The following is a 25,683-nucleotide window of genomic DNA, read 5'->3' as shown; positions in this document are numbered from 1 at the left end:
GTTCTTATTGTGCTAACTTCCCTTCTTTCAAGTCAAAACTTTGGATAGTCTTAGAAGATGTCTTGCCAGCTTTTTTCTTAAAATTGCTAATTTCTTTCTAACTAATTTCCATAAGAATGGAAGACCCTTTACCTTTTTGTTTCCGATCCCTTACCACAGTCTCAATGGAGTTCAAGCAACCTAATCCAATGGGAAATTCCTCCTCAACTTTTGTGGCTTTCTTCTTGGTCTCATGGCATGACCCAGCAATAGTTTTACCATGGTTAACCTTCAATGGAGGTGATTCCATTACCATTTCCATCTGAGATAACCCCTGAGACTCGTGGCCCAAGGATCGCAGTTCCTCAACAAGAAGCACATCCTCTTCAAGAGACGCAAATTGATTCCTTTAGTATTAGATTGACTACGTTGCTTAGAGCCTGGATTCCTCCTTCTATTAGCAATAATGACCTATGTCTATCCATCAGAGGGTACAGTACTCATTTGCTCCTCCACATACGAGTAAGACAATCTCCCATGGAATGAGACGAAACCCCACATAAGGTACAAAAACGAATTTTTGCTTCATATTCCACCATTTGTTCAAGAACTTTACCACCATCAAGAATACAAATTGAACCCACAGGAAGAAAAAATTAAGAGCAATCGAGATTAGAAGCCGAACATATACAAACCTCACATTTGATTTTGTGAAGTCCTATGCGTCTACAAAAAAACCACCCAGAATCTTGGCGACACCAACGAAGGCCTTGCGATTCTACATATAAAGAGGCAGCTCCAGTAGACGAATCCATAGGGGGGTTCTTGTGACAGCTTCAAATCTAAGCGGCATTCCCGACTCCCACGACTCAAAATCTACCGTGAACAGGCCATTTTCCTGGTTGCATAACTTCCTCCAAATCTTGCTTTGAGGAAGCCTTGATCAGGAAAAGCCCTTTTGGAAGGAGTGTAAATCTGATTTCACCTAGCATAGCCCATTGCATATGCAAATCGTGAAAAACTTCCGCTCAATCTAGACGAAATCTTGAGCTACCGCCTGATAGCATCGCAGTAGTAGTTCACCTGAAAGGTCTTGCCATTTTCTCTCACACGTCTGACAGAATCACCAGCATATGCTTCCCCTCAACTTCACCAGCATATCTAGATTGGATATACTGACTTCTCTGAGCTTCGGCCAAAGACTTTTTACCTCTGGTCGAGCTTTCTACACACACACACAAAAAAAAAAGGCGATGTAGAATGTATTCTCTTACCAATGCATCCTCCCTGTTCATTTGCTCCCCCATCGTAGATGGTTCAGCCACGCCTTATGCCATGAAGTTAAAAGCTGAAGCCGGTCGTAGAATAATACTCATAAGCAAAGCAGCCGACCATCGGCAAGTTGGCCCAGTCAACCCCCAAAGAAATGATACGAAGAAGGCGCACATTGATTGAGTTGTTGACCTGTTTAAGCTTTATAGTTTTCAAGCACAACTACCTAGCCGGATGGATGGAACTATTGCTTGCATTAAAACACTAGTTTTCCTCTGCATTCATCAAATCTCACAGCCAATGTCTTTCAAAGAGTTATGATTATGGAAGGAATAAAGATTTAGCATTTGATTCCTGCCATTAATGAGCATATGCTCAACAGGAGTTTTGTCTGGCCAGCCGAGCTTAAAGTATTTTTTCCCAAAAAGCGTAGCATAGCTGATCAGCCTGAGTATCGCCTCAGTGTGGCGTGTATGACACTTAAATTGAATGGTACACCATAAGAACAACTATACACTTAATTGAAGGGTGTACCATAAGATCAACTAAATCCCAAAACAGTTTGAAACCCTGAAGGTGAGGAAAGGAGGGAGTGGCTTTCACATCTTGTAAACTGCTCTTAAGGTATTAACACTTGAAGGCCACCCAATATCAGTAAGACGGATTGCCATTAAAGGTCCTCTGCTTTTGATGCACATGTGCCTCTCTCGGTTTGAAAGCATTTGGCAGTATGGATGCAGCATGTGATTGAACTGGTTACTCGAGACAACCTTATGTACAAATTTCGTACTTTGAAATTTTTGCAGCATGGACGATCTGGAGTCGACAAGATTCACAATGAATGAACACTCACCATTTTAAGAAAAGAGCACTACAGTACCTTGTACTAATGTCCAGTATTTCGTGGTTAAATCTTCAAAAGATAAACACGACATCCCAGTGCTGTTTGCCGCTTCAAGCATTCATCTCTCTGCTCTCGTCCCCAAAGAGGGCACAGACTTAACAGTATCTTTGAATGTTTAAGATCATGGACAACAAATTATATTTCATGCTTTGGCTGCTTCCTAAACTGAATTTTGCCTAAGGAGAAAACCTATGTAATCAAAACACTTCAACCAGGAATAGGGTACAGGGAGAAGCCATTATTACCACATGGAATTTGGGTAACTTCTACTGAATTTCAAAATTTTCCATCTTCGGATGTAAAAACTATAAACCATAACAAATCTTCCAAGAAATGGTACAAAAGAGAAATTGTCCGGTCCAAGACAATGGAATCAAGCGAAGAGACATCTAAAGCCTAAACATGATAATCTTGAAAACTGACGTAAATGGCCTCCCATCAGGAAGTTTTTTTTTTTACCAACTTATGATCAAAAACATGATCATGAAATTATGTACACAAGTGTGCACATCAATTAACTGACCTAACTAGCTGGAGATGATAACCATTGCGGATGGTACATGCTATGGTACAGAAGAATTACTGTCCCAGTCACCTCAAAAGCTAGTGGTCTTAAAATGGAACTCTCACAAAGCAGAAGCAATCAACAAATGAAAATTGCACATTTTGATGAACACCCTCCTTACAAACATGTCTAACCACCCTTTCCTCTTCCAGGCCTTCCATGGCTTCAAGTTCAACAACCCGAGATTGGTGTTGACTCTAAACAAATGTTGTTTTGGTGTGTGTTTTGTGTGAGACTGTAATACAGATTCATAGAGTTTATCAAACAAGGGAACTCACAAATGCCAGTCACGATTCTTCTGGGATCTTATAGTTACTCTCACTAAGTATATATTTGGCAACATCTGCACAGCAGGTGAGCTTGTCTGCTTTCTCATCTGGTATTTCGATGTTGAACTCAGCTTCAAATGCCATGACCAGATCCACTCTATCCAGACTATCCAGGCACAGATCCTTCTGAAAATCAGCAGTCTCTGTCACCTATAAAGAGGAAAACCAATTGAAAGCTGCATAAACAACGAAGACCAGGCATTTCCCAAGAATAACACCAGAACCACGTACTTAAACCAACATAATGAGGTCAAGAAAGTCTATGACTACGAACACGAACATCATAGTCAACAAATTTCTAGTTCAAAGTAGCAAACGTAAACCAACCTGGGGACATGAAGTCATTAAATATTTTCAGTAAGTTCTGCAACTTGCTTTAAAGGATGACTATACTAGCAGGAGCAACATCAAGGACTGCAATCAGAAATCCGGCCAAAAAGTTCAGATCCTCCCAAAGTTGGAAAAAAGTAACCATTTCATAATGCAGCCAATAAAGCCAAACCTCAGGATTTGCAGTTCACAAGTTCAAAAAGCATCAGATAACTCCATGGGTCAAATTGCCCAGATAACTTATGTGATATGACAAAAAACAATCTTGCCTTTAACCAGCTCTATATGGATGTGGATGTGGAGAGAGAAATGCAGCAGCTTTGGAAAACCCAGGTGCAGGTATGCAGCTTTCTCTCTCCATATATATATATATAATGTGTGTGTGTGTGTGTGTGTGTGTGTGGCATCATTTAATATCAATATCAAAACAAAGGTTTGAAATTCTACTAAAGAATCTATCACTCATTTAACAGCACCAAGCTGGAGTCCATGTGCATACATATAGTTGAGTGCACTTGACATGGTCAAATTGGTGAGTTGAGGCAGCCCCAACACCCAAATGCAGGCAGTGTGACACCCACCGGAAAGTGTCCGTGCTACATAGCCCGTCACATGCCTAACATTATTATTGTTGTCATGGACAAGCAGCAAACTGAAATAATTTATGAAACACAACAAGCAGTCGCACAATCAGGGCAAGATATTTTCAATCAAAATCATCTATATCCTCAAGTAGGAAAATTAATTTGAGAGCACATTTCAAAATCAAAATATAAATTACAGTTTAATATATGATAGTAAACTACACGTGAAATGAATCAGATTATCTAGAATCATGAAAGATACTCTTTTAGCATTCTAGGGTTCATGATACAATTTAAGTACTTTGGTTCAACATTGCTTTCAGAGTGCTTTGAACAGCCCTCTTGCATTTCACTATCCAGAAACTCTATGAGCATTGAAAGCATGAAATAGTGCAAGTTAACATGATCATGAAAAATAAGTATTTATTGTTAGATGGTTCAAGACATGGAATCTACCTTCGCTGCATCAATCTTGTCGAACTTCTTGACCAGACCAAGTACACGAGACATGAGATTGTCTGACAGTGGGATTGTTGGCCCACACATATGTCTCACTGATGTAATCAATGGCCCGCTGTTCTTGATAAGACACTGAGCATGAGACCAATTCCTAAGCCTCACATACTTTAAAATCGATGCCTGAACATGATGCATTTTCAATCTGAAACCAAAAAAACACCACCAGATTACATCAGCAAAGCAAATTGACAAAATCGGGTACTTAAAGCGGGTGAACAACAAAAACTAGAAATCACATCATAAATAATATGACATTGAACTGACGTCACTGAAAAAAAAAAATCTAGGATGATGCCAATGATTTGGATCAAATGAGAAAACACTTATTGTTATGGGTGAAAGAATTGCTATGGTCCACATGAGTATACACTAATACTATACAGCATATGGGAAAAGGCAAAAAATGTTGATCAAATTGATGCTGCCAACAGTTTCCGCTTTGTCAAGGTGATAGGTCCTACATAACGAGGGAGAAATTGTTTGGTTAAAATTTCTAGATAGCCTAACATCAAGGAAATGAAAACAAGGCATTAAGGTCAAAACTTTTATTACCTTAAAAAATTAAAGGAAAAATAAAAACAACACATCAAAATTTTCAAAATTGAAATCCGGCATTCTGTTACATTTGCATAAATGTCCGAGAAAGAATGGAGTAAAAGACAAACCTCAACCAGTGCCAAGATAAAAACATGGAAGAGAGAGAGAGGGAGATGGAAAAATATATCAGAGAAAGGAATGAAGAGTTCTATATCCAAAATATAAGCAAAAAAAAAAATCAAATTGATTCCTTTTCTGCCCACAGGTTAAGCACAATCGGATAATATCATGACTAGCTGATCTTGTTCAGTTAGTCAGACCAACTCTAGGGCTATGACCCCATTCACAAGTAACAAAGGCACCAGTATGATGGAACTGGAGTTAGTTTCATTGGCAAACCATGAAAATCCATAGCAAGGTCTGATCCGAATATTTGACTCTCCATGGTAATTCCAGTTCTACAAAATAAACTGGTGTTCTTTCAGAAAAACCACTTACGATGTTTGTTGTTGGTTAATCTTGATCAGTTATACTTATACATTGAAAATGCCACTGAATCAGAATCTGTAGTCAAAGCATGTAACATGCAGTGCCTTCAAGGGAAAACAATAAACCGGCCACAGAGTGGCTTGCGAAAACTGGTTGAAAACAGGGGTTCACAGACCTTGCCATAGAGTTCGATTGGGATATTCTACATGAAGGAATGGAGGAACTATGCTGATGCTCAACAAGAAGTCAGACTCGAAACTCAACCTACATTGCACCTTTTTGTCATAGAGAATAGAAGCTTTTCCCCAGTAATTCAAGAACCAACTTTGTTTAAATAATCATCAAAATTGCAGTAACATACAGTTTTAGATTTCAGCCTAAAACCAACAATCAATCCAAAATCTGAATGTGTCTAAAACCGTTTACTCTGAAGTCTGAACTAGACCAGGAAGATCAATTATGTTATCCCATACAAGCCACCCCAAATCTAAATTTGATTATGCAACACCAAATAAAGATTAGATTTATTAATTTTTTACATCTGCATCACATACACAATGATTTTTCTTAATTTATCCATCTAACATTTATTTATCTATTTACGGTGCATATAAACCCATCCTGGCAGGAATTCAATACCTCATACCTAAACTAAAATGTCTCGCTCTGTTCACAACACCTATAATCCGGTGCACTCTTATTCTGTCTTTGAGACAATCTAGAGAATATCAGAATCCAATTAATATCATAATGAATCAAACAGGATATATTCATCTGCAAGTAATCGATAAGCATATGCATGTTTTACAAATACTTCTACAACCATGATGATTCCGGACAGGAGAACAAGGTAAAAGGAAACACAAACCATGTCTAAGTAACCAATGTCTAAGATAGAATCTGGAATACCAGCAAACATAAAATAAGATTTGCAGTATTCAGACTCAAAAATTTTCGAAACAAAAAGGTTGAGGATGGAGGAAATCAAAAACCTAACAACAACCAAACAAATCCTAACCGGCTCAACGCAACCCAACGGGGAAAAAAGCTTCTAAATCGGGCCACCACAGGAAAAGCTTGACATAAATCAGGACAGCGCAACAGCCAACAATCAGTAGGCATACATAACTATGAGGGAATCAAGTTATCAACACAGAGAACCATTAGGCTGAGGCTACCAAGTCCCAACTTCATAGAAGCCCTGCCAACACAAACCAAAGGCAAAAAACAATGTAGGACTTAACAATACCAAAGTAGCATTATCAAAACCTTTACCACTGGAAGAAGAATCAAGAATGTACTAGGCAAAGACAATTACAGGATAATCAACACTGTCTACACTTGACCGACTCAAAAACACGCTTGTAATGTATCATCAAAACAACAAGGATTACACATACGCTCAATAACAGAAATCTTCTGGATAAGCAACAGACATTTACAGCTAGGGCTGTGGTCTCTAAGATAAAATTGGAAGTAAGAGATCCAATTAGACACTAGAATACGATTCAGCAAAAGAGAAGAAAGCATCCATAGAAAGTGAAATAGATTAAAACTGTAACTCGGCCTTTTTCTGATGACAAGAGACACAACCAGCAAAGAGGCCATTGCCGAAAGAAAAAAAAAGAAATAAAAAACCAGTAGAAGTGACAAAGGAGGAGAGAGGGAGAGAGAGAAACAAAGAACTCACGCCGGACGGAGTGATGGCCGGATTCTGGCTGCTGGTTGACTCACCCGAAGCTCCGCGACCGTCTTAGCTGCGTCTCCGCTGTTGAGATAGTGCCCCTAAAAATCTGAGAGACGTCAACAGGGTGGGTTTTAATTCGACATTTGACCCGAACCGGTTTATTGCTTCAGTCGGCCTTGTCAAGTTTTAAAATCGAAACGATCAAGCTGCCAATTTGGACTGAACCGGCGATTCAGCAGTTCCGTTGAGTCGGGCGAATTGGCAAAATTCATAAAAAATTGTTTTAAAAAAAATAAATACTAATACAAATATATACAAAATAATTTTTAAAAAATAAAAAAGAATGTACAATATTTAAAATAATAGTATAAGAAATGATACATTGCTCTCTTAAAATCAAATAGACCTTTTTGCCACCAATTGGATTTGAATTAGCAAATTCATGGTGATTGATCTTTATAAGAAACTTGATTGGGCAAATAATAGGCACAGTTCTGGTGTAGAATCTTATGCATGTGACAATTTCTAGCAGAATTGACTTCTTTATTCAAAATTGTGTTCAAATCTTATATATATATATATATATATATATATATATATATATATATATATATATATATATTTGTTTGTTTGTTTATTTATTTATTTATTTATTTATTTGTTTATATATATATATATATATATATATATATATGTGTGTGTGTGTGTGTGTGTGTGTAAAAGGAAGGAAGCATAAGACTCCCTCCCTTCTTATTTCATAACATATAGCCTGCTTTGTTTTCTTTGTTTGGTATCAGAATCTTTTTAAAAACTGACTACACACCAGGAGGGGGAGAGGAAAAGAAAATGATGAAATGCTACTGAGACGCTTTATCTCAGACATTTTTTACCGCAATTCAGAAGGGCATGGAATACTTGCATCATTTCCGGATCCCCTGCTTGAAAACTCAATCGATGCAAATCAAATCAAGTCAAATCTTCAGACCACAGTTATATCGCCTCAAATTTCTGCCTAGTTGGAATGACCAAACCACTTAAACCTAACTATTGACAACATGAACCAGAAACTTTGCCCAAATCCGGCTCGCCATACCTTTAGAAACAGTAAACCATTAATGAATAGTATAATTGAAACTTAATCACCTGCTTCAAGGCCAACTTTGGTTCGCATCTGAAAAAAAAAAAAGGGATCATATGACCGTTATTATTTTCTCATAATTTTAGACATGTCATTTTCAAATGGAAGATATTACGATCTACTCCTTTAACAAACATGTGTTCGGAATTGGACCTTATTGAAAATAACTTGATACTAATCAAGATCAATCAATCCCAAAACTAATTCGCTTCAACATCTTTTTGAGGATTCCAACCCTCCATTGCCAACTTTAGCTGGCACCCAAGAATGGCTATAAAACATGATAAATGGTACTAATCTTTAAGGAACAGTTCTTTAAAGTATCAAGTGGTAAGCAGTTCCAAAGGAGTCTAGATTTTTCAACCTGTTTTTTCCATTTAAACTTGCCGATCTTAAAATTATTGTGAAAAGGAAGATCCAAAAAGAAACAAAAGGAGACCACGGCATTATATATATATATATATATATATATATATATATATATATATATAAACTATCAACAGCAAAACAATTCTCATTTGTATTAATTGCCAAAAGATTTCATTCCCCAGTCTCAACCAGAAATGCTCATTTGTATTAATTCTATATATACTTTCTCGTCACCCCATAAGCTTGTATCGATCTACCAACAAAACCAACCTTTTCCTCTCAATAATTTACTCACACTTACTTTCCTGACATCCAACCCGAACAACTCCTGGTCATCGGCACGTAAAACAAGGAAAAGGCAAACCACATAGACCCCCGACTTCGTTAAGGGACAAAAATGCCGTTACGACGTAGAAAGGAAGAGCATGGTCGTCACAGCTTCATTGCGATGCAAGAACGCAACATCACGTCCTTGCCGTGGATCTGTAAGAAGTCAAAAGGGCCAGGATGGTCGAAGGAGACCGCAGAGTAAGAACGGCGGCGGGCTTCCGATGGAGGGAGGAGAAGATGATCAGGCGCAGGCGACAGAAGATACGGACATGGGATACCGGAAAGTGTTGGCGTACTGAAAGGTAACGCTGCGGCCAGGGAGCAGAACCCGGCCATTGTTGACTAGGCAGTTGTTGTAGCCGACGCGCCGGAAGATGGCCGGGTTGATCAGCCGCGCGGTGCTGAACCAGCCGCAGGCAACGTGGATGCTCGAGATGTGACAGCCGCTGGGGCACGTGTTCAGGATCTCGACCGTATACGTCGGGATCCCGTTGGGCAGCGGCGCTCCATCCCCTTGGTACAACACGATGGCCGACTTCGAACACAGCTCGTCGATGGTCTGAGGCTTCGAGTCCTCCGCATCACCTGCGTTTCGCAACAAAAGGAAAGACGATAAATAAAATGAAAAAACGGCAGAGAAGGATCAGTAACCTAACAAACGTGAGGTCTCAACTAGAATGTACGAAAATGGTGATTTAAAACATTGCTGTTCTTATCAATGGCGACGGAGAACGCTGGCCTGTGGTTGGTTTCGGAACCAAGTAGTTACATTCTAGTTGAGACCTCAGGTAAGAGACCCAGATCAACTCCCTTCGGGACTAGAACCAGGTGGCGACGACCTTAGTTGGTTTGACACTCTTACTCCGAATGTTAGAAGCTTAACTAGGACCGGCAGATCCAGGTGTAGACCGAGTCTGTGCCTGGAATCAGAATCTGAGCTCATGAACACAAGGACGGATGTTTCAAGGTCTAGAGTGCGTCAAAAGAAATAATCCCTAACTTGCTTCCCTAGAAAATCTTAGGAAGCATTTGGATTCAAAAAACTTGAATCGGTAAAAACCAAAAAGTTGGGGATGTGCCAAAGATCAGTTTTTCCTAAAAAAACGGAGGGAAGCAAATTTTTCATGCCAAACCAGGATTTATCAAAACTGGGTTTTGGCAAGACCGAATATTAATGTCATCCACATGCTCCTGAAATGGTATCTTGGAGGCAACTAAGCTGTCCACGAAACGCCCCCAGAGATTCTCACCTAATGCCAAGAATCTGCGGTTGACGGAGAAATTTCTGGCGCTGGAACCGAATGGGACTCCTTCCCCCTTGCATTCGACGCCTGCACACAAGACAAGAAACTGCGTATTCAGTGGCCAGACGAAAAAGTCACCCACACAGAACTATTCTGGAAGAGAAATGATTTGATTCTACTGGTTTAGTAACTTTTAGTTGCAAGGGAGAAGCTGTTCGAGGGGAGATGAATCCCATTATGCCAAATTCTCATTCATTCCATTCAAAACCGTGCACCACTTTCAAATAAATAGGAATGGTCAATCCCCAAATCAAAGAAAAAACATAGAGATCAAATTTGAAGGATTTGGCACGAATCTCAAGTAAATAAACTAAGATGAATCGATCCTTACTTGAATAACATGCTAGTATGAAAAGATCTAGATGGTGTGAAGATAAAGGATCAGAGGATCTTCACACAAACCGGATGGACACAATTCAAATCACATATCCCCCGAACGCAGTTAGCTCGTTTCAAGGAGAGATAGCCAACGAGATATATCTGACAAATGTCAACGAATTTGAGGCAAGAAGACGCTCAAGACTACAACACATCAACCAGTATAGACTTTAGCGCGTGTTCTTGCATATATATAAAGTGGTTATCCTAAACCCACTTCACCTTGAAGGCTAGAAGGCAGTGACCAATTGAAGAGTGGTCAACTGCATGCCTAAAAAAGTCAGACGAAGTATCTATATGGAAGCATTAAATCGGGAACATTCAGATTGATGGATACCATTTTCAAATACAATTTAGAGAGAAAAAGAGTGAAGGAGAGAGTCGATCAGGGACAAATACCATTAAATGCGCAGAGGAAAGAACTGATCATTAAAGCAGCCGCAGCAGCGATAGAGCTGGAAATCGTGCGACGGCAGCCTCCTCTCCCCGAGAACGACGGCAGTTGCCCTCTTTCAACCATCCTTCAAATCCCTCCTTTCCAGAGTTCCTGTGGCGGCCACACCACGCGCAGCTTTTCCTTTCTCTCTGTCTACCACCTAAAAACAATGAAAACAGCGACAAAAAGCGAAACCAAATTCTCAGAGGCGGCGGGGACGGTTCATGAGGAAAGCAAGTTCTCAGAAAATCTTCTTCATGCAACACAAGACGACCAGCATTTATTACACCACCCAAAAATTGTTATGCGAGGAAGAACAAAAGCGCCAGATCACCATATATAGGTCAGCGATGGCCGAACAAGGAATACGAGAAAGGGAAGAAAAGAAGGGTATATTGGTCATATGGAAAAAGAATGTTCCCCCCAAAATCCACTACGTCGCATCACAATGGTACGCTCATGTCTCATCCTTCCGTTCTTAGGTCGAAGCACCGGCGGAAGGAGGACTCAGTGAACGTGCCATGTCGCAATTGCAACGACCATTCTGTCCTTGGCGATTTCACATATCGCAAAATCATCCCTCGAAGCCGAGCGCGAAGTTGGACAATCCTGACCAAATCAAGGTGGAAAGCAAAACGAAGGGCAACGTGCAGCGAGAGCTCAAAAGCAGTTTCTGACGACGCTCCACTTTCTCGCTTAATCTCTGGGAACCGATCTGATATCTTTTTAATAGAAAAACATAATAACATAAAAATGAGCTCAAGAAAACCCAATTCAAAGTTCTCAAACCAGTGAAGAACAGAGACTTTAACCGACCAAGGAAAAGAAATTCATCTCGTAAAAACTAAAAGCACGTATAAAACACCCCAGAGAAAACAAAGCAAGAAACAGCAGGAACCAAGAGGCGCATAAAGCGGAAAAGCAACACGTAGACATAAAGGTTTTCTGAGTCTTATTGACGCACACCAACAGCTAGAGAATTCCAAATGATGTGACTTAATTCACCACCAGACACCTAAAACTCATTGATCGGATCGCAGAAATAGGTTCCTGCCTCCAAATTTCGGAATAGAGAGAGATTTTCCAATGTAGTCAGACTAACAGGCAACTGAATAGATAAATATCTTCTTGTATATGCAACAGCAAATCCTTCATATATAAAATGACATGATACAGGCTGGAAGCGCAATCGATCTGCGAGAGTTCATACTGTTCTAGGACCAAAGTATGCACGAGAGGAAGAGAAATTTTTCCGACGAAACAGGCACAACGATCATAGAATAGACGATCGTTTCCCAACGCACTTTGCGGAAGGAGACGATGCTCCTTCCACGGTGCAACATGCCGGTTCCGGACGGGCGTCCGAGAACCGCAGTCGCGTCGCACGGAGCGCCTCATCCAGCCGCGGAACAGTGTTCCGGCCAGCGACAACTATGTCCGACGAGCATCTCTAACATCCGCGCCCTCGCGAAACAGATGCTCGCCCGAGCATTCGGGAACTCGTTCCGTCAATTCGACCGACAGGCTCGCTGCACCTGGATCCAGAATTTCGCCCGAAAAGAGAACCAGGCGCAGCTCATCCAAACGACAAAAATCGTCGCTCTTCATCGCCGGCATAGACAGGTCCAAACGGGAAACGAGGTCCCGCGAGGATCCGGACGAGTGAGTAACAAAGTCGCTGCAGGAAAGAAAGTTTACCAGAAATCCAGCCAGAGATCTCCCAGGAACGGCGGCGTTACGGAGGAGCTGACGACGGGTCGAACTCAAAGCGCCTCCCGGCCTCTGACACCTCGCCGGATTCCAGCGACTGGACGGAGATGGAGGAGGAGAGGCGTATGGGTGAAGAAGACAGTGAGAGTCCGAGAGAGCGGAAGATCGAGAGGTTAAAAGTGAAAGGCAGAAAGGAGCGGGAACTTAACCATGGTTAAGATCAGGGTTAGCTGAGAGGGAGGTCGGGGGTTCGAAAACGTCTGCTGCCTGTCACGTGACGTGCGCACGTTCGGCTCGCATGTCAGGAGATATCCCCTTCGCCCCGTTAGTCAATTTCAAACATGACCGGTTTGTGCTTTACGTTGTGCAAAATGACGGATTTGTCCCTTTTTTTTTGTAAGAGCGGCAGTGGCGCTTGCCCAGTGTGTCCACCGTTCGAACGAATCGGATCGGGTCTTCCTCAGTGCTTCTCTGATCCATTATCAGAAACACCAATCTAGTTAGTTCGTAACTTGGTGTGAAGTTAGAAACTTGGAATCGAGACTACAAAATCTGGATCGGGCATTTTATAGATGGGATCCGGATGTCGCTGGCGAGAAAGTGGAGGGACGCGTTTGGCATTTTATCGAAACAAATTTTTAGGGCGTGGCGAGGGGCAGTAGATGCAGCACCTGCGGCATTGTTGCCAAAAACATTCCCTTCCCTTCTCGCTCTCCCTCTCTCTCCAAAAATTTAACATCTCTCCCAAATAAACCTCCACTATTTCTTTAATTACCTCCTTTCAGTTTCAATCCGTTGTGAGAATACCTTTCACTTCGAGACGTTTGATAGCGTCGGACTTAAAATCTCTATCCATCTCAAGATAGAAATTTTTAGTTGAGGTTCTAAGTTTTAATATACTTTTATTAAAATATTTTTTTATTTTTTTAAGGGCCTTTGATATACCCGTAATCATGAAATTTTAGAGTAAAAAAATGCTCAATTTTTAAGAAATTGTAGTTATTGAACAAAAGATGAGGTTTGTTTTTTAAATTAAAAAAAAAAACTGAAACTTGAAAATTTGACAGGAGAAATTATGATTATGAAATTTTGAATCTTAAATCAACAACTTCTATAAGATTCTTGGGCAATTTACAAACATTCTTGGGCAATTAGAAGATATGGTCCAAAATCCACCATTTTCACGTCCATGTGAATCTAATCCAAATCCATATCTAAAACTGTTTTGGACCCCGTGGCAGTGCCTGATCCGAACTAAAATGGATGGTCCAGATACGAATTAACTGGACTTGTCTTTTGGATTCGGAGCAACACTGATACGGACTTTTCTGCTGGAACCATGATCCAGATCAGGCGGTGATATTCGGGTCCTTGTATTTATCCGGACGGCTCAAAATTGTCAATTATGAAGACAAGGAAACCGTACGGTCACAGCCCTTATCATCATGCCCTCATTAATAAGGAAGGGCAAGAAAGAGAAATTGAAGGGAGATGAACGGTGGATAATTTTTTTAATTTCTGGCTTTAATTCGCCGCCGCCGATTTTCTCTTTTTCTGCTTTTTTAGTCTGAATTTGCTGTTCCGATTAAATGCGCGTGTTTTCGCTTGTCCCCTCCGTTATTCTCCTTTTTTACGGCTATTTAATTATTAATTAAAAAAAGAGGAGAAAGAAGGGACCAAAATCGCCGGCGCCGCGTAACCTGCGGCAGTGCCCCTCCCTACATGTGTACGCTCAAATCAAGGCCTTTCGTTTCGGGCGCCTGAGATCGTACGGTTGAGATGCGTCCGCTTGGGAGGTCCAGAGTAGGTGGGTCGTCGCCCTGAACATGGGTAATCTGGTAATTAGGAAAATATTGTTTCGTTATTATTTTAGAAAAAATGTTCTTATGCTCAAATCAAGTCATGTCATAACATTTTTTGCAGTAGAGGGAGGCATGCGACTGGTCGGACCGGGTTAGGTGGGCTCGATCTGGGCCCCATACTTAAAACTCAGGCTCGACCCAATTAAATTTAAAAATATATATTATAATTAATCATAATAAAATATTATAATTATATTTAAAAATAATAAAATATATATTAAAAAATATTATCGAACCTTTTCGGGCCCAAGCATGACTCAGGACGAGTACCCGCCATGTAAGCTCATTGTAGGTGTTGTAGCAGTTGTAGGCTTGCTCCGAACAGGACTCTAGGACTCTCAAGTCAGTGCCCTAGCCAATCTTGTATGCTTCAACTTGTATGTAAAACTCACCCATCTCCGACACCGGCATAGTCGCCCATGAGTCAAACATAAGACATGTTGCTTATATGTCTCGAGTCTCTTTGTTTTAGTTATGCCCCCACAAACTATTAAACTCATTTTTTAGTTAAAAAGTTCATAGAATCTCAATCAGATCTTGGTGCACCCAAAAAATAATCATAACAATTCCACTAATTAAACTTAAGCCCATGAGAAGGTCTAGAGCACAGTTAGACGAGGCATTTAAATTTCCCAGAAGTATGAATTTGCTGCTTCATCCTTCTCCTTCAAATTTACAAATTCTCTGAAACTAAGTTCCAGATCTCGAGTTTCCAGTTTGACTGTCCGGACTAGTAGGTTTTGTGTTCCAAGAGCTTGTTTGCGAATCTCGGATAAATTTTTCCTCTAAATTTTGTCATGGAAGTACGAGTCCCGTCCATGACCGTGTGTGGGAGCACAACTTTGTCTAAGACGTTCTGTTTAAGATTGGTTGTTCCTGCTGCCCCGTCTCGCACTTAAAAGTGAGATCCGAAAAATGAGATAAAATTATCCAAAGTATGAAGGAAGTAAGCTTACATTAATGGGGCAAACGAATGACAGTCTTAAAAACCCAGTTTTCTAAATACTTATCTCTTAAAAATAAAGGAAGCGTTTGGATGATAATTAAAAACCAGGTTTTGAAGGCAAAATCAGGTTTCACCACAAAAATTAGGTTTTGAGAGTGTTTGGGTGTCATCAAAACTGGGTATTACTAAAACCCAATTTTAACAAAACATGATTTTATAAAACGGTGACAAACCTGGCCCTCCGTAGATGACTAAAAAACCAGGTTTTAAATGTATCACACAAACAAAAAAAAAGTTTTTAAACTCATTAAAAAGCTTGATTTTCAAGGTACGAAATAGTTTAAATTTGAAGTTTCAAGGTGTGCCCATATATAGATAAAGTTAATGCAGTATTAATAAGTAAACGTATCAATTTATGTAGGCTGGTGTGGACAATTGCACGCACCGCACCAGATCAAACGTGCTTATGCCATTGCTAGGGTTGCACAACTAGCCGAGCCAACTCAGGCTCGACCCAAACTCGCTCGAAAACACTCAACTTGCTTATAAACGCTCGAAAACACTCAACTTGCTTATAAACGAGCCGAGTTTGAGCTTATGAAGATACTCAAAATGACAAACGAGTCGAGTTCGAGATTCAGGAATTCGACTTATTTATATACTCGGACTAGACTTGCATACTACTATTCTACATAATATTGTCAAAACTGGTTTCACAATAACATGAGTTAAACATTACACTAATTAAATAAACCAACAGCTGTGTATTTCCTCTGAAGAACATAAGCATCTCATCTTCCCAAACATTTGGAGAACTATGAGGAAAAAGACGAAAGAGAGGAAACAAAAACGGAAAAATGGTGAAATGATCCTGCAGTTTACAGTGAAACTCTTCAGTCTGAACGAAGAGAACCAAATATTTTCCACATGGTCTCTTCACTCTCTGCCACTCAACAGCTCTTCGTTTCTCATCTTCTCTCGCATTCTGGCAATGAATTCAGCAAACATTCTGTTCATTTCCTCTGCAGCTTGCTTTTGTTCCTCTTCTCCTTCATGGATATCTTCTTCTTCTTCTTCTTCTTCATTCATTTCCAAATAACTCATCTTCGCAACATGGGAATCACGATCCTCCTCTGAATTTCTCATCTTGGTCGCAGTGATCTCACTCTTCCTGGTCATGTACTCATCATAGATGTCCTTTCTAGGTGCAAAACTCCTAAACATGAAGAGGGATTGATAGTTCTTGTCCCCAGACAGGACGACCAAGATCAGATTACACAGCAAGAACATGAAATTCCTCCCAAGGAGAGCTGGGAGAGAAACAAGCAAAGGTTGGCAGAGATGACGAAGTAAAGGAAACCGATATTGGCAGGCAAGGATGAAGGGGAGAACTGTGATTAGGACCAAGAACAGAGCTATTCTGCTCAATAGCTGCCCTCCGCAGATCCCTGTGAGGGAGCACTCGAGCTTCTTCCTCTTCTGCATGAGTATTGGTGCCTCCATTTTTGGCTTTCAAGAGAGAGATTGAGTACTCCAGAGATTGGTGCTGCCAATGGCCTTCGACAATTCCAATCGTTTGGGATTGTTATATATACATATAAGGAAAGCACCAAGTCACTTTAAGGTGAAAAAGGTTTTGAATGTGGGGCAGATTAAAGTGAAGAGCCTTATGAATGTTTCTCAATTATCAAGTCATTGCTGCTGAAATAACTGCACCGATAATATTACATGGTTTATAACGTAACATTTCAATTTTACATAATACATACAATCATACATATATATATATATATATATATAAAATATTATTTGATCTCATATACCAAATATTGTAAGATGATAAAAATATTAAAAACCTGTCACAGAAAGCGCAATGAATCCTTATTAAAAACACCATGAATGGTCGTTGCATTATGTACCGTTATTCATGCTCTTACTGTTTTTTGGTTATATGTTTTTAGGTTTTAGTTAGTCGATTACATCTGATACACGGCAGCATAAAAATCTCTTATATATTAAACTTTGACTGCAAAAAAGAAATCACCAAACACGAGGTGTAGATCAAATTTTAGAAAATGATTTTAAAATCAAGCCTTTCATGTAAAATGGGACCTACGTATTATTTTTGCATATTTTTATTCCTAATCACCAAATATTTCTCATTCATTTATGCAATTAAATTGTTAAGGAAATTAGTTAAATGCCATCACGAAACACGAGGTGTATATCAAATTTTAGAAAATGATTTTAAAATCAATGTCTTGCCATTCTTGTAAAATGGAACCTACATATTACTTTTGCATATTCTGATTCCTAATCACCAAATATTTCTCATTCATTTATTTAATTAAATTGTTTAAGGGAATTAGTTAAATGCCATCACGAAACACGAGGTGTGTATCAAATTTTAGAAAATGATTTTTAAAATCAATGTCTTGCCATTCTTGTGAAATGGAACCTACACATTACTTTTGCATATTTTGATTCCTAATCACCAAATATTTCTCATTCATTTATACAATTAAATTGTTAAGTGAATTAGTTAAATGCCACCTACCTCTCTCTCTTTCTCTCTCTCTCTCTTTCTCTCTCTCTCTCTCTATATATATATATATATATATATATATATATATATATATATATATATATATATATATATATATATATATTTTAGAGTCACCCAACCATCTAATCTATATTGTTCAATTTAAGAAGATGGATGGTGAATAGAAAAATAAAGAGAAAAGAATAATAAGTATTTTCGTCATTATATATAACTGAATAGTGATTCTAACTTTTTAGAGTCACCCAACCATCTAATGTGTATTGTTCATTTTAAGATGATAGATGGTGAATAGAAAAATAAAGAGAAAAGAATAATGAGTATTTTCGTCATTTAATATTAGTTTATACATTTCAATGACATATATATATATATATATATATATATATATATATATATATATATATATTCCATTATCTTAAATTGAACAATACATATTAGATGGTTAGGTGACGCTAAAAAATTAGAATCATTATTCAGTTATATATATATATATATATATATATATATATATATATATATATATATTAAATGGTGACTCTAAATTTTTAGAATAATTTAGTTATCTAATCCATCGTGATGGACGATTAAGAAAAAAATGTGAGGGGTGTTTTTGCTATCTAGTATTAGTCAACACATTTTTTTACTTGTTTTTTTTCGATCATTCATATTTATATGGACGGCAACAACTTGACCGACTTTTAAGCTCGAGCCCCTTGTTCGATGGATCCCAACCCATCTCTTTCAACCCCAAAAATGGTAAGAACCAGAACAACCATCTACCCGATAACTCACTTTATAAACTCTTGAAGATCCCTCACAATCTTTAATATATATATATATATATATATTAAATCGCTATTATTGATCATGTTAGATTGGTTTTAAAGAACCCCAATTTAAAGGCGAATTGACAACTAAAACAGATAAGTAGTATTAAACTTTTTGAAAAATAATATTACGCGTACCTATTTATAAACCACTAAATCATACAAGTTGAATTTGTGATAGCTGCAAATACTCATATTTGACTATGTTCACATTGATTTACTTAAATATCGTATTTCAATAATCGTGATTAGTTTTGTCACTGTGCATGCATAGGTTAAAAACTTAGTTATGATTACTGAAATATGATAATTACACGATAAAGTACTTAACGCAACTTCACACAAATCTGCGTCGTAGACATTTTCATGCCATTCGCCATATATTATTCATTTTCTCAGTCTTGCATGCTTTTTTTTTTCCTAATGGTACAAAGCTTGAATTTAGCTACGAAGAAAATTATCTTTTTCACGATTCAAGACTGATTCCATTGATAATATTATTTTTTGCAAATCGATCTATTCGAAATAAGGGTCCATTTAGGTGTCAAATCTTAAAAAGTCAATAAATCACGTATATAATTATTAGTAAGTACTTTGTTACTTGTATAATTATCAGTCAACGGGCATAGCACAGCTAGTCGAGCAGCAGGAGCATTGTTGGTCCAATTTTCATAGGTACTACTCTCTTGTTTCATAAAAGTTGGGATCACGACACTCTAATTGATGTGCATGTTAGATCCAACTTAAGTCCCGACACAATCCAAGACCCCGGTGGCATAGCATAGTGTGTGTGTGTCATGTGGATTGAACCATGTCATCGGGTCGTGTGTTTAATCATGCCCACCTGATATAATGCATCAGATAGCTATGATTGGACGAAAATCCCAATAATAAAAGGATTTCACCTTCCCCACCTCGAACACACACACATGCACACAGGGAAGATTGAAGAGCAGTTTGGGTCGATCTTGCTTAGCGCATTGTTAAAAGGCTACATATTACCTTTTGTTTTGTTTCCTTTTAATAATTTCATCTTTTTCTTTGAATAATTCGTTCTTTTCTAAAAAGTGATTGTGAGAAAGCAAAAGAAAATTGATGATCATACAATATGCTGCCTTATAATGCTTGATCTACGGCGCCGAATGTCCCCTTTCCAATGATTGTGGCTCCAACAATTCTAGGCCTCAAACTTAGCGGACTCATAAAGCAATTTGGTTTCCTTTCTTGTGGTGATCTATCCTACAACCAAAAGATGCATGACATATCTCCATTGCCTTTTAGACACTGCGCTGCCCAACTGCGTCAGCATGACTGGAACTTGCATGTGCTGCTGTCGCCCATTGCCGCCACCGTGACCACCGCAACTGGCCACTAGGGCTGGACAAGAGTCGAGTCGAGTCAAGCCGGAGCTTGGCCAGCTTGAGCTCGGAGTCGAGCTCATTGTGGCAAGCTCTAGCTCAAGTCGACAACACAAAATCGAGTTCGAACTCGACTCGTTTAATTCACTTAACTCGTTTAGGCATTAACTCGTTTAACATTAACTCGTGAAAGTATTAACTTGTTTAACTCTTGTAAGTGTTAACTCATGTAACTCGTTTAACTTGTGTAACTTGTGAAAATTTGTTTTTACCCTAAAAATTAAGATCGGTGATTCGGTGAATTGGTTTTGGTAATATTATATAGAGTACTAGTTTGCGAGTTGAGTCAAGTATAAATGAGTCGAATTCCTGAAACTCGAATTCGACTCGTTTATTGTTTTGAGTATCTTTATATGCTCGAACTCGACTCGTTTATAGATGAGTTGAGATCGAGCCGAGTTTTTTCGAGGCGAGTTCGAGTCGAGCCCGAGTTGGCTCGGCTCGTTGTGCAGCCCTACCGGTGACAGGTGTTTGGCTCAGATTGGGTTCGACATCCATGGCCATGACCTGCTGCATTATACAAATTGAGGTGTGTGCAAATTATTTTGCAAATTAATATGTGCCTAAAAAGACGAGTTGAAATTGTACGTAATGGTTGGGTTTCTTATGCCTTCAATGTCATGGTATGCTATTTTATAGTTACAAAACTAATTCCTTCTTGGTTATTAGTACTTTGCAACTCGAGGTGGTTTTTAATTTTTGTCCTTGAGGGGGTTGGCGGGTTGGCGCAACAGGACATGAGCTGGTAGGCAGTCAGTCTTCATTTTAAATCTCAAAACATCAACTTTTTGAAATGTAAGTTGAAAAATGACTGGAGTGGTACTCTGAGGCACACAAAAAAAGGTCTTTCACCCTACGGAGGCAAGGATTAGGTGGGATCGGCTTTTTACCGGGCCGTAAGAAACCGCTCACCCATAAGAGATATTTTAATTTTTTGTCCATATTTCTTATTTTTTCAAGCATTGCAATTACTTCTCTTAATAATCATTCATATCTTTTGATAATGGAGGCAAGGATCCTTAGATAACTAATCCTTCAGCTTCTTGTAGGCCTTAGCAAGATTAGCCATGATTTTGTCCACTTTATATTTTCCTGCACAGATTCGTGTTATGTCATTGAATTTCTACAACTCAAGGAATATCCATAACGAAGGTTGATGCAGAGCAAATCACATGAAGGGTTGTTTGTCGAAAGGTGTAGAACAGGAGCATGCTGCATTTATTCCAGGAAAAATCTTTATAACAACGTGATATTGGCGCATTGAATTAGTTCAGATTTTAGATAGTAATGAAAACGGTGCCATGTGCCAAAAAGTGGACATGGTAAAAGCTTATGATAGAATAAACTGGTCTTTCCTAGAAAGGGGTATGTTGTGCCTTGAGTTTAAGTGAATAATGGTTGAGAGAATTGATGGTTTGCATCACAACTGCGTCTTATTTAATTTAATGGTGAAATGGGAGGTGAATATAGATGAAGAGAAGCCTAGAGAAGGAGATCGCTTGTCCCTTGGATTATTAGGTGAATGGTGAAATAGGATATATGATAGGCCTGGGCAGTGAGAAACACTATGAGAGAAGAGAAAGAGATTATCCTCCTCCTTTATCTATGCCCCCTCCCTTAAGCTCGCACCCTCTTCATCCTCTCCTATTTCAATGATCTATCTACACATTTGGTTGAACATGAGGCTGTCCATTCTCTCCATTTGAATAAAAGAATGTATGGTTTTGATATGATGAACACAACCAATTGAAAATGGAAAAGCTGCATTAAGAGTTGCATGAATGGGGCTCCAAGAGACATAGCAAAGCTGGTCGGGCAAACGGTTGGTAGAAAATACATCATCACTGTGATTTCCATGAGTGCTACTTCCTTGACTGTAAACAATGAGATCGCCAGCTGACAGATGTACCGTACCCTACTTAAGTTTCAATGGGCAGCCCATGACCCTGGGGCAGAAGAATGGGGGGCCTTCAAACTTCTTTTCTGAACTGTGGGTTCTTACTACTCACCCGACAGAGATGAATGAATGGAGTGAATCACTTTCTGGGAGCCCCCTCGCCCTCAAAAGGAGATCTATCTCGATACAGCTGAAGCCATCCAAATACTTCAACATGTTTGAAGGACACAGATTGACACCCAGAAACAAGTTTGCACTAAATCAAGCAGCAAAACATTTTCAACAGGAGGAGTCCGAGGGGTTGGCAGCAGCTTGTATAAGGTCGGTCGCTAGTCCAATTCCTTGCGGTTTATGCTGCCAGGAGAGCGACAAAGTCTCTTGACCCAAGTGCAGTTTTCTCATGACATTGAAACGTAAAAGATCTTTTCAGAAAAGATCTTGCTCTCACTCAAGCTGTTTGACTCCCCGAATACTTTGCCTTTAGAAGGATTGCTCAATCAAAGCAACTCGCGTAGGACTTCAGTGGCTGATAATTAATTCCGAAAGGAGAAATGAGCTGATATAACAGTTTCATGGATTTGTGTCCTTGTGGCACTCTTGAGACGCATACGTGCACAGTTCACCAGTAATCTCCACATGAGCAACTACCATTCTTGAAATGATGAAACCGAACCGCATCTCTTACAATTATTTCTCTGCCCTCAATGGCAGAGATGAACTTGGTTGCGGTATGGCAATCCCCACAGACTCTAAGGTTCTTAAACACCTTAATCTTTGTGCTAGCAGGTGTCTTGAGGAGTCCAAAGGCAATTGCCAGCTTCTCACTGTGGTAGGAGAGAATGACCTCCTTCTGCTCGTCTTTCACGTCGTGCAATGCCCAGCTGAGATCAGGTACATAACCAGCCAACTTCATTGCCCTCTGCAATTCGTCTAGCTTCTTGTGAATCAATGTCAACTCCAGGTGCAACCTGTCACTCGATCTGAACTCGTGGACCTGATTTTTTACTTCAATCCAGCTGCATCCTGGGTTCTTTACTACTGCATTTGATCTCATCAACCGTCGAATTCGGGAGACATCATCCCACAAACCCATTGTTGCGTACACATTGGCGAGCTGCACATACGCCGCAGCATTTTCAGGGTCTAACTCAAGCAACTTTTCTGCCGCATACTTGGCGAATTCCATGTTCCTGTGTGTCCTGCAAGCGCCGAGCAAAGTTGCAAAAATAGCAGAATGTGGTTGGAAAGGTATTGTATCAATCAAATCCACGGCCTCCTTTAAAAGGCCTGCACGGCCGAGCAGATCCACCATGACAGTATAATGGTCAGGCTTTGGTTCAATGGCATGATCATGTAACATGGCCTTGAAATATGAACGGCCAAGGTCCACAAGCCCTGCGTGATTGCAGGCGGACAACAGCGCAATGAAAGTGATACCATCTGCTTGGACCCCATTCCTTTTCATCTCCTCATAGAGACAAAGTGCGGCCCTACCAAATCCATGCTGAGCATACCCTGCAACAATGGCGTTCCATGTGACCATATCCCTCGTAGGCATTTCCTCGAACATTTTGCGTGCTTCCTCCAACTCACCACATTTGCAGTACATGCTCAACAAGGATGTACCGGTGGTGGTATCAGAGCAAAATTTAGTCTTGCAAACATATTGATGAACCTGCCTGCCCGTCCCCAGTGCAGCTAGAATGCCACAACCAGCCAGAACACTACTGAAACTTGATTGGTTTGGCCAGATTCTTCGCTCAAGCATCGAGCGGAACAGCCTCAGCGCATCCTCAGCCCGAGCATTCTGCACGTATCCAGCCATCATGGCGTTCCAGGTAACCAAATTTGGGGCACGCATTTTAGCAAACAATTGGATTGCGTCTTCAACTTTCCCCTGCTGCATGTACCCGCTGATCATGGCAGTCCAAGAAACCACGTTTTTTGCGGGAATCTGATTGAATAAACTCGATGCCTTCTCCATGTCACCACACTGGACGTAACCAGTGAGCATGGCATTCCATGAAACTACGTTTTTTGTCGGCATCACTTGAAATAAACGGACTGCGTCCTCCATCCTACGGCTTCGGGACAAACCTGAGATCATGGTGTTCCAAGAAGTCGTGTCTTTGACGGCCATGCGGTTGAAGACCTCAAATGCTGCTTCCAACTCGCCGTTCTGAATGTAGCAAGACATCATGGTGTTCCAGGAGACGACATCCGGATGGGGGATTCGATCAAAAAACTCGCGTGCAGCTGCCAAACTTCCGGGTTTAGCATAACCTGCAAGCATCGAGTTCCAAGTCACGATGGTCCTCTCAGGCATTTCGTCGAACACTTTCTTTGCCGTGTCCACGTTTCCGCTTCTCACGTGCCCTGCGATCGCCCGGTTGGAAGAAAGGGTCGAAGGTGCCACATTACAGGTGGGAACCATGTGGGCAGGTGAAATGGGGTCGGAATCTCCTGTGGGTGATGAAAAAATACGAGCAATGAAGCTTTCATTCTTTCCGGGGTTTTGGCGTAGAGCAGGGTGGTGGTGGTAGCGGCAGCGGTGGTGTCGGTGACGGTGCAGTGGATGAAGGAAGAGAGAGAAGAAGGAAGGGAGGTTGAAAGGAGAATAGCAAGTGGAGGCATCACCGATTGTGAGGAAAGCGAGCCTGCTTTTCATCAACATAACAGCCCTCCATTACACCCTCTCCCTCTCTCCCTCCTTCCCTCTTTCCCAACAGCGTTTTAAAACATATTTTCTTCAAGATTTCTTTCTTGCTTGTTTTTAACTCATTAAATATTGGGACAGATATTTTTAAGAAAATATTATACACATCAATAAGATATTGTCAACAACTTGAATAATAAATGTGAATCCTGTTCATATATTGTTATGACAATGTGTTCATGAGAAATGCATTAATTATTGAAAGAAGAAATGTTCAACAACAGCATCCACGCAAATGTTTCTGGTATATATAAAAAGATAGTAAACTTGTTTCGTAAATGAACATTTTCTCTTTTTATGGTAGCAGATACTTCAATTATCTTTTGATGTATTCGGGAAATATGTATATATGAGTGCGACCTCAACATTTCAAGATCTAGATCTAGTCAACTCCTGCAAATTGGGTTTAGAAAGCTTGGTATTTCTCGATTATTATGCTTGGCAATAGTCTTGCAAGTAGATAATAGTTTTGTGAACTTGATGAACTAAGAAAGGCCATCTGAATAAGGATTCTAAGCTACTTTGGCAAAGGAGACAGCTTCCAAAGGCCTATTGGACTATTTACTTAGGTGTCTCAGGGCGCCTTCCTAC

At 39.9% G+C, this 25,683-nt stretch overlaps 3 protein-coding genes across 3 annotated transcripts; all 3 read right to left on the bottom strand.

Moving 5' to 3' along the window:
- Window positions 1–2,796: 2,796 nt before the first annotated feature.
- LOC116257781 (acyl carrier protein 3, mitochondrial) lies at window positions 2,797–7,336 on the bottom strand. The gene is made up of 3 exons (XM_031634766.2): window positions 7,199–7,336; window positions 4,420–4,624; window positions 2,797–3,199 (listed from the first exon to the last, which is right to left on the bottom strand). Exons 2-3 carry the CDS (start codon window positions 4,615–4,617, stop codon window positions 3,008–3,010), a joined length of 390 nt encoding a protein of 129 aa, XP_031490626.1. The 5' UTR covers window positions 4,618–4,624; window positions 7,199–7,336; the 3' UTR covers window positions 2,797–3,007.
- Window positions 7,337–8,866: 1,530 nt separating this feature from the next.
- On the bottom strand, window positions 8,867–13,001 carry LOC116257808 (TPD1 protein homolog 1-like). Its single transcript, XM_031634798.1, has 4 exons — window positions 12,849–13,001; window positions 11,114–11,310; window positions 10,283–10,363; window positions 8,867–9,617 (listed from the first exon to the last, which is right to left on the bottom strand). The coding sequence occupies exons 2-4, from the start codon at window positions 11,232–11,234 to the stop codon at window positions 9,274–9,276; spliced, it is 546 nt and encodes a 181-aa protein (XP_031490658.1). The 5' UTR covers window positions 11,235–11,310; window positions 12,849–13,001; the 3' UTR covers window positions 8,867–9,273.
- Window positions 13,002–22,225: 9,224 nt separating this feature from the next.
- On the bottom strand, window positions 22,226–25,108 carry LOC116256991 (pentatricopeptide repeat-containing protein At4g16835, mitochondrial-like). Its single transcript, XM_031633560.2, has one exon. The coding sequence runs from the start codon at window positions 25,048–25,050 to the stop codon at window positions 22,996–22,998; it is 2,055 nt and encodes a 684-aa protein (XP_031489420.1). The 5' UTR covers window positions 25,051–25,108; the 3' UTR covers window positions 22,226–22,995.
- Between the last annotated feature and the right edge of the window lie 575 nt (window positions 25,109–25,683).

The sequence above is a fragment of the Nymphaea colorata genome, chromosome 7 (assembly GCF_008831285.2).
Source record: "Nymphaea colorata isolate Beijing-Zhang1983 chromosome 7, ASM883128v2, whole genome shotgun sequence".
Classification (NCBI taxonomy): domain Eukaryota; kingdom Viridiplantae; phylum Streptophyta; class Magnoliopsida; order Nymphaeales; family Nymphaeaceae; genus Nymphaea; species Nymphaea colorata.
The sequence above is the reverse complement of the archived record's forward strand: the minus strand, read 5'-3'. Positions and strand labels throughout refer to the sequence as shown.

Excerpts from the sequence above, each read along its gene's own strand:
- LOC116257781 (XM_031634766.2), bottom strand. The coding sequence starts at position 4,617 with ATGCATCATGTTCAGGCATCGATTTTAAAGTATGTGAGGCTTAGGAAT. Across the intron at positions 3,200-4,419 it reads ACAAGATTGATGCAGCGAAG|GTGACAGAGACTGCTGATTT; the intron begins GTAGATTCCATG and ends TCCTCTTTATAG.
- LOC116257808 (XM_031634798.1), bottom strand. The coding sequence starts at position 11,234 with ATGGTTGAAAGAGGGCAACTGCCGTCGTTCTCGGGGAGAGGAGGCTGC. Across the intron at positions 10,364-11,113 it reads TTTCCTCTGCGCATTTAATG|GCGTCGAATGCAAGGGGGAA; the intron begins GTATTTGTCCCT and ends TCTTGTGTGCAG. Across the intron at positions 9,618-10,282 it reads CCGCAGATTCTTGGCATTAG|GTGATGCGGAGGACTCGAAG; the intron begins GTGAGAATCTCT and ends TGCGAAACGCAG.
- LOC116256991 (XM_031633560.2), bottom strand. The coding sequence starts at position 25,050 with ATGTTGATGAAAAGCAGGCTCGCTTTCCTCACAATCGGTGATGCCTCC.